This window comes from Chrysochloris asiatica, unplaced genomic scaffold (assembly GCF_000296735.1).
Source record: "Chrysochloris asiatica unplaced genomic scaffold, ChrAsi1.0 scaffold00020, whole genome shotgun sequence".
NCBI lineage: Eukaryota > Metazoa > Chordata > Mammalia > Afrosoricida > Chrysochloridae > Chrysochloris > Chrysochloris asiatica.
The window spans coordinates 15,404,928-15,413,438 of NW_006408538.1; the positions used below are offsets into that span (position 1 = coordinate 15,404,928).

At 47.8% G+C, this 8,511-nt stretch overlaps 1 protein-coding gene across 1 annotated transcript in view; it reads left to right on the plus strand.

Annotated features, from left to right (window-relative positions):
- Window positions 1–3,272: 3,272 nt before the first annotated feature.
- SLC29A3 (solute carrier family 29 (equilibrative nucleoside transporter), member 3) overlaps window positions 3,273–8,511 on the plus strand; it is a 28,329-nt gene continuing 23,090 nt past the window's right edge. Inside the window, exon 1 of the mRNA XM_006835862.1 lies at window positions 3,273–3,281. Within this exon, the coding sequence (XP_006835925.1) occupies window positions 3,279–3,281 (3 nt within the window). The 5' untranslated portion in view covers window positions 3,273–3,278. The remainder of the gene's footprint in view (window positions 3,282–8,511) is intronic.

Genomic DNA, 8,511 nt, shown 5'->3' on the forward strand with positions numbered 1-8,511 from the left:
AGGAGACTCCAGGAGGGGCCAGAGGAGGAGCTCTAGGAAGCCCTGCCCCCAGGCAGAGGGAGGTGGGGAGGAACTTTCCAGAAAGCTTCAGGAACTTGGCTTATCTCCTGTCAGGGATTTCGAAGGAGGTGTGCCGAAGGAAGTGGATGGCAGGGGAAGGCCTTGAACCATGGAGAGCCAGGTTTATAGTGGGTCCTGAGAGGCCTGAGCAGAGCCCGTGAGGCAGAGGGACAGAGGCAGCGGGGAGGCAGAGCAGCATCTGGCCAGTCCTCCTCTGGGGCACCTTGGCCTGTTCCCACTCCAGCTCTGTTCTGGCCTTGGGCCCCTGGGCACTCTCTGGATCTAGGCCCCGAGGGCAGCCAGTGCCCTTCCCTCCTGGTTTAGCCTTCCCAGCTCATCCATGCCCTTGACCACACACCCTTTCACTTCCTTGGACCCAAAACATGAGGCCTTGGAACCCACTGATTAGACACTAGCTGCTCAGCTTTTTGGGGTACCTACCCTCCCCTCTGCCCAGGCAATGATTCGGGCCAATGCTTAAGGGGAGGGCACAACCGGACAACTTTACAGGCCACAGAACTCCGCTGTCCAGGGGTGGCAAGCTAGCACTGGCCAACTATTCTTGGCTGCAGCCTCCTTGCTGCTGCTAATTTCATGCCCCTGTGATCCAGGTAACGCTCCGCTGCCTTGAGCTGCCACCCCCAGGCTGGAATCGCTTTTTCTCACCCAGCAGGAGCCCAGCTGCCTCTGCTGCTGAGTTCTTGAGGTGGGGGCTGCACAAAGCTGCTCGCAGAAGCCACTCAGCGCCTGCCTGGGCTCTGACTCTGACGCAGCTCATGACTGATTTGCTGCACTCCCTTTTTTCCAAGGGCCTAAATGGCATTCAGGGGAGAGAAAGCTTACCCAGGGCCTGCCTGAGATAAACAGGCTCATTTTAGGGCCTCCCTGCCCGGAGAAGCCTCTTTACCTGGACTCTGAGCTTGGAATTAAATTCTTCCAGAAGAGACGCTTAGCAAGGAGCCTCTCAGCATGGCAGAGGGGTGGAAGAAATAGTGTGCCGTCGTCACGGAATGGGCCTCACATCTGGCCAGCTAGCTCCAGTGGGCTTTTGAATTGTGTTTGGAGAGAGAGTCTCCCCCTTTTCTGTTGTTCCTGAACTGGGCTAGAGCATCACAATGAAAATGAGTTTCCTCATCACCATTGTAAGTGAATTAAGCGCCACCCCCACCCCCAGACCAGGGGGCATGTATGCTTACTTGCCATCTGGGGGACCACCATCTGGGGGACCACCAGCCCCTGGCACCCTGGTCAGGCTGGGGTCCTCCCCTCCACCTCCCACTTCCAGGAGGCTCTGCTGGGGTTCGCAGCCAGGAGGCCTGGTCACCTGCCCGAACTTCCTGCAGATAATGTTGTGCTTAGCTTGGCCAGCGCTAATCATTGGGACTATGTCCATTTGGGGACACTGACCAGAAGTGCTTTTTTCTTCATTTAAAAATTTTTTTTCTTTTTAACATTTCTTAGAGATCCAAAGGCCTGTGGACATGACCAGGAGGAATAGACAGTAGGGTTTGAGGAGAAGAGTTAACATTTTTCCTTCCCTCAGTGGGCAGAGGGGAAGAGAAGTCAAACCCTGTTGTTCACGACAAGGCCGGTAACCTATATTTAGGGGCTGAGGCAGGGGAAGGTGCTTCCCTGAGAGAGACATGTCTCACACTCATGGAACCTCAGACCCCACAAGCTGGCCCTGCTCACGTCACAGAATGCACGAGGGCTGGGGACATACTGTGATCCCAGGGTCAGCATGTGGGGCAGGCAGCCTCAGTGAGGGCAGCTCTTGCATTTGTGAGATGATGATAAATCTCTTCCCACTCCATCCTTTCCCTGGTGTGCACCTCTCAGCAGTTCATCCACCTCTGTTAACCTCATGCTCCTTATCTGTAAAATGGGAGCAATCCCCACTCTGCCTGTGGGAAGACCCATGTGTGAGTTGCTATGCTGAAATCTTTGGAGTGAATTGGTGTTCAGCAGGGCTTCCGTTTTCCTACCTTGATTACCCGACAGGTGCCTCTGGTGACCTCTGACATCCCTGCTGCTAGGGGCTGGGTGCTAAGTGCACCACCTCTCCCTAGCTCCGGGAGAGGCTGGGAGATACTCATCAGGAGAAAGTTCTGCCCCTGCCTGGGCCTGACCTACTGAGGCAGAGAAGTCAGTTGGGGACGACCTCTCCTTCTCAGTGTCCTGCCTTCCAGGCCCGCTTTCACCTGACCCCTGGACCTGAAGGCTTCACGGCTGCATGCTGCCTGACCCTGCTGACCCTGTTCATATCGCGGTCTACAGAGACCGTGTGCGCAGAGGATAGCTGTTTCAGTCACACACAGGGGTACCAGACCAGCCCCTAATGAGCTCATCCTTCCACTCTGCTGGGGTCCTGTGTTCATCTCTGGGTGGTCACCGGACACCTGGTAGCATAGACAACAATGGAGTCTTTTGCATGAGCTCTTAGGATGTAGACTCCTGGAGGTGAACCCCCAGTGGTTGTAGGGTTATTATCCCTTGTTTTGGAGAGAGCAGGGCTGTTAGTATCCCCATTGCAGCTCCAACATCCCTCAGAAGCAAATGAGAGGACACAGCCTCAATGCCTAATCAGGATTGGAATGTGGAGCATCCATGCTGGATGTTCTTAGAAAGGTGTTCCTGGGAGAAGAACCTGAGGCCAAGCCTGGTGGGCTAGCACTCTCAAAGTGAGGGGGATGGAGAGAGAGGACACATGAGGTGCCTAGGGCCAAGTGGCCACAGCTTTGCAGCACAATACGGTTGCTCCTCTGGCACATGGAGCATCTTCAGAGAAGCCATGTGAACATCAAAAGAGACAAGAGGCAAGAGACTTATCCGGCGACTCCTCCCTGCCTTGTTTCCCACAGGTCAAAGCTGATAGGATAAGGCTCAGGGAGTGTTACCTGTCTGCTCCAAAGCCACTGGGGAAGCAAGAGCCCTTGGGATTGCAGCTTGGTCAATGCACAAGTGAGTGGGGGGGTGGGTGTCTCTCCTTGTCAGTCATCTCCTTTGGTGACAGTGGCTTTATGACCTTGTGACCAGGAAGCAAGGCACTTGCCTGAGGGATAGGCAGGGCAAGCAGCCCTGGGGTACACAGAGCTAGGTCCAGTTTCTTGAAATCAGTGCGTGAGATCAGCCCTAATCTCAACAAAGGGTTTAGTGAGAAACAGCTAAAAGAATGGATGAGGTCAGCACAGCCTTGGTTCCCCTCAGGGGCAGACATCATGGTCTTCATGTCTGGCAAGATGTTGAGTGAGGATCGTCATCAGTTGTTCTCGTTTTCATCATAGAGCTGAATTTAAGTTGAAATCAGGAAAACCCTGATTTGTAGGAAACCCTCATGTTCTACAAGAGGGCTTTAAAACGTTTGTGGGAAATGGAATAAAAATATCATGGAATTTTTCTACAAACTTTTTTGAAGCTCTGATGGCATAGTGGGTTATGATTTAGGCTGCTAACTGCAAGGTCAGCAGTTCGAATACACTAGCTGTTACATGGGAGAAAGATGAGGTTTTCTGCTCCTGTAAAGATTTACAGCCTGGGAAACAGGGTAGACAGGAGTCAGAACCAGCTCAACAGGACACAACCACCACCATCGTATTAGTTATCTCTATCTGATGCTGTGCAACAAAATACCACAAGCTTAGTGGCTTAAAACTGCAGTATATATGTTGAGTCTGGGTCTGGCTTAGCTGGATTCCCTGCCTAACATCTCAGTGGACTTTTGGCTATAATCAAGGTGTCGGCAGGACTGTGTAGCCTCATGTGAGACTTCACTGGAGAAGGATCTGCCACGCTCATTCAGGTTGTTGGCAGAAGCCAGTTCCTTGTGGTTGTAGGACTGAGGCTTCAACTTCTTGCTGGCTGAAGGCCAACCTCAGCAACTAGGAATCATTTGTGTTTCCTGTCACGTGCCACCTCAAAGTTAGCAAGGAAGAGAGTCCAGTAAGATAGGTGCTATGATCTTAGGTTGCCTAATCATGGAATTATATGCATGCGATCATGTGTATGCCACCTTGGCCAGATTCTACTGGTTAGAAGCAAGTCACTCTCAAGTAGAGCTGACCAGACAAGCACACCAACACCAGACACAGGAATTGTAGGGGCCACTTTTAAGAGTCTGCCCACCACATTGTGTTTTACTGAAACTCTTCTTATAGGAGGTCCCTGGGTGGCATGATCAGTTTGTGCTCCACTGCTAATCTAAATGGCAGCACAGTAGTTCTGTAAAATAAGCACTAGACTGCTAACCCCAAGGTCAGTGGTTTGAGCCCACCAGTGGTTCTATGGAAGAAAGATGCGATTTTCTGCTCCTGCAATATTTATAGCCTGGGAAACCTATACAGGATTACTATGTCTCCGATCCAACTTGGCAGTATCCAAACCAATCTTCAAGTTGGCGGTTCAGACGCACCCAGTGGCACCCTGAAAGAAAGACCTTGGAGTTATGCTTTCATGAAGAGTATTGTGAAGTGCACTTGAGTTGATTTCGACTCATAGCAATCCTGTATAGGGTTTCCAAGGAGGGACTGGTGCGTTTGACGAGCCAACCTTGTGGTAAGCAGTCCAGGGCTGATGTTACAGTGAGGTCTCTGGTTCATGTAGATTACCGGCAAGAAAGCCCCATCGAGCAAGTCTGTTCTGTAACATGGAGAGTTACGGTGCATCAGAGTCGACTTGATGAAAATGGATTTTCTTTGTTTTTTGAAAAAAATTTTTGGTTCTACTTATAGGCAAAAGCAGCAAATAATTAACTGAAACCCACCACATGTCTATTTCAGGAGCTCAGTTTTTTATAAAAGATCCATGCATGTGCTAAGTCTACTATATCCTATCTGTAGCCCTGGATCTGTGCCTATGGAAGGTCCATGCTACCTACCCACCAGCTTGTTCTGTGTGAGGCAGAGAAATGGGCGCAGTCATCAGAGATGATATCAGTTGTCAATGTTTATAAATATTTCAACATTAAAAGTTTACTGCTTAAGTATCAATAAACCAGAACATTCCATTACCTGGAAAAATCCCCATCCCTAAAATGTTGAGGGAGTCTGAGCTTGCTCAGAAAATCAAAAACAGAGATTTGCCCATTCTGGATGATGACTGTTCACAGACTTGCCATGGAATGAGCAACCAGGGGCCTTATTGGGCTCAGACTAAGGCATTCTCTCTACCTGGGAGGATAGCCTCACGTGGGCCCAGCCACTGTGTCAGGATGTAATTGACGACTGCCGGAGCCAGTCCAGGCTCCACTGAGCCCATCAGGGCCTGAACAATGAGGGTGCCTTCAGGAGGAAGGCTATTTCTAAGGCTCGCGGTTGATGGACCTCACTCACTGTGATTATCATTTTAATTGCAAGGACCCACAAGGTCTATATTCAGGGTGCAGATTTCAAAGACCACAAAGCACTTTGCCAGCTTAAAAAGAGACCACAGAACAGTAGTGGCCCATTTATGACGTTTCTCTTTCTTGACCTCCAAGTTGCAATCAAATTTACCCAGAAAGGAGAAATCTAACCTTCAGTGTTCTGTTTCAAAGTCCATCTCAGATCCCACCTTCTCTGAGACCCTTCCCCAATCCATAGTTATTCCTGTCTTTTAGGAAGCTCTACCCAAAACGGTTCCCAAGAGCCCACCCTTCTATCTGGAAATCTCTTAGAACTCACATTTTCTACTTCTGATTCAGTCAACAAAACAAGACACACACACAGAATTCTGACATCTCTTCTGATAGTATTAAAAAACCCTTCACACCACACTGGATAGTACATTCCCAATGGGACACTAAGTTCCTAAAGGTAAAAACAAAGTCCAGGAGTCTTCAGTGATTCTTCGTTGGCAGAGTTCTTTATACAATAGTAGATACTCCAAGTATTTCCTCAGCTCAATTTCTTAAACTTTCCAGAGCAGAGTACTCACACAATTTCTTCCTTTTTTTTTTGGGTGGGTGCGGGGGAGGGCTAAACATGATTCACATAAAACCCTGTATTTGCTAAATAATAAATGCTTACTTTGAGTTTTTTAAGCATTACTTTTAAATATTGTTTTTTGAAAAAAACAAAACCCCAAACCATTGCCATTGAATCTATTCTCTATTCTAACTCAGGGTGACCCCCATATGTTCCAGAGTAGAAATGCTGTATAGGGTTTTCTTAGCTGTAATCTTGACAGAAGCAGATCGCCAGGCCTTTCTAATGCAGTGCCTCTGGGTAGATTTGAACAGCCAACCTTTAGGTTAATGGTGGTGGTGGTGGTGGTGATGTTGTGCTGTGGAATCGATTCCGACTCATAGCGATCTTATATAGCATTTCTAAGGCTGTATATCTTTATGAGAGCAGAGAGCCTCATCTTTCTCCCATGGAGTGCCTGGTGTATTTGAACTGCTGACCTCGAGGTTAGCAGCCCAATGTGTAATCCACTGTGCTATGAGGGCTAATTAAGAACAGATTGTGCCACCAGAGACCATAAATGCATAACGTGTAAACTGTCATCATGGTGTAGCTCTCATTATCATTACCAACTTGGGGTTCATGGTGTGACACGGTGACCAAAGCCAGAATAGGTCAGCTCTTCCCAAGGTATTTGTTTTGTTTTGTTGTTTAAGTCAAGAATGTTTTATTTTTTTGTGCTCTACATGTTTGGTTTTTATTTTATTTCTTTCTAACTTTTTATTATGGATCGGGTGAAGGTTTACAGAGCAAATCAATTTTCCACTCAAAAATTCATACACATTTTGTTTCATTTTATTAATTGCAAACCGTATTCATTGGGATAACACAGGAGGAAGTGGGATAAGTGATGTTATGTTTGGTCACACCTTGAACCCCAGGTCAGTCACGATAATGAGAACTAAACCATGGTATCAGCTTACACATGTGGAACATTTATGGTCTATGGTTGGCACAATTTGGGCTTAATTAGCCCCGGTAGCATAGTGGTTTACACATTGGGCTGCTAACCACAAGGTCAGTAGTTCAAATGTACCCTCCCTATTGCTTCTCCTTTCTTAGCCTCCTGGCTTCTGAACTCTGCCATTAAGCAAATGCTTCTCTTTTGATCTCAGAGGTTGATTGTTGTAAGGCTGCATACCTTCCTAGTGTCATGGTTCCTCTAATAGACCTGTCTGTTGTTTGACTGAAAGCTGAGTCATGAGGGTGAGTTCAGTCTCTATCAGACCAGCAAGACTGGTCTTGTTTTTTTAAAAAATATTTTATTGTGAATTATGTGATAGTTTACATGGGAGAACATTAGCTTTACATTCATCCTATTGTATATCGTTTCATTGCCGTGGTCACAATCCCCTCCATGCATCATCAGCCAATGACAGGTTATACCCTGCAAGCCTGCCCCTCGGCCGTCAGCACACAGCCCCTCTCCCTCTCTGGGTCTACAGTCCCCAGCCGCTCCATCTCTCCACATCATCGTCTCTGCCTCCATCTCTGGTGTCACTGTCTCTGGGTAGGGTTCCGCACTCCGCTCTTCTCCCTTGATGGTCCTAGGGACATACACTCCTGGACTACAAAGTCAATCACTCTCTTCCTTTTGCTACAAAACACCTACCTTTACATTTCCAACCCTCACAGTCAGTCCTGAAAACAATTATTCACTATTGTATCACAAGAGACCTATCCCCATCTCCTGTTATCAGCCCTGCCCAGATAAATTGGACACTACTCAGGTAAGCTAGTCACTTCTTGCCTTCCTAGCCCCCACCCCCCATTTTGGGTAGCCATTGTCAAGCCTGGTCTTTGTTTATGGTTTTGAGTTTTGTTCCACCTTTTCTCCTGCTCTGTTCAGGCCCTTCTAATGTGATCCCTTTGAGAGCAGTAAGTAGTGGAAGCTGGGCACCATCTAGTGTCTTCTGGTCTTAAGGTTGTGGGAACTGAGGTTCTGTCAGACAGTTACCCGGAATGTGGCTTTGATTTTCTTCATTCTTCTTTGCTTTGGATGAGGAGAAACTTTCTAAATGGTTTCTAGATATACTCTAGATGCCTGCTCATGAGTTTTTAAGACCCTAGACACTACTCACCAAAGTAGGATGTAGACCATTATCTTTGTGGACTGTGTTGTGGCATTTGATTGTGATGTCCCCTGAAATGATGGTCCTGAACCCCCAGACCCAGAAACTCATTTCCTCTAGGTGTTTACATCTAAGTAGTTTTCATAACACTACCCACCGTGTGCTCCACTGTTCACGTATAGTATTTGCAGTTGTTGTTGGTGTTGTTAGGTTGTTAGGTGTTGTTGTTGTTGTTAGGTGTTGTTGTTAGGTGCCATCAAGTTGGTACCGACTCATCCGTGACCCTATGCACAACATAATGAAGCACTGCCCAGTCCTGGGCCAACCTCACACTTGTTGCCATGCTTGAGCCCATTGATGCTGCCATATTGCCAATCCATCTCACTGGGTGTCTTCCTCTTTTTCTCTGACCCTCCATCTTAACAAACATGATATCCTTC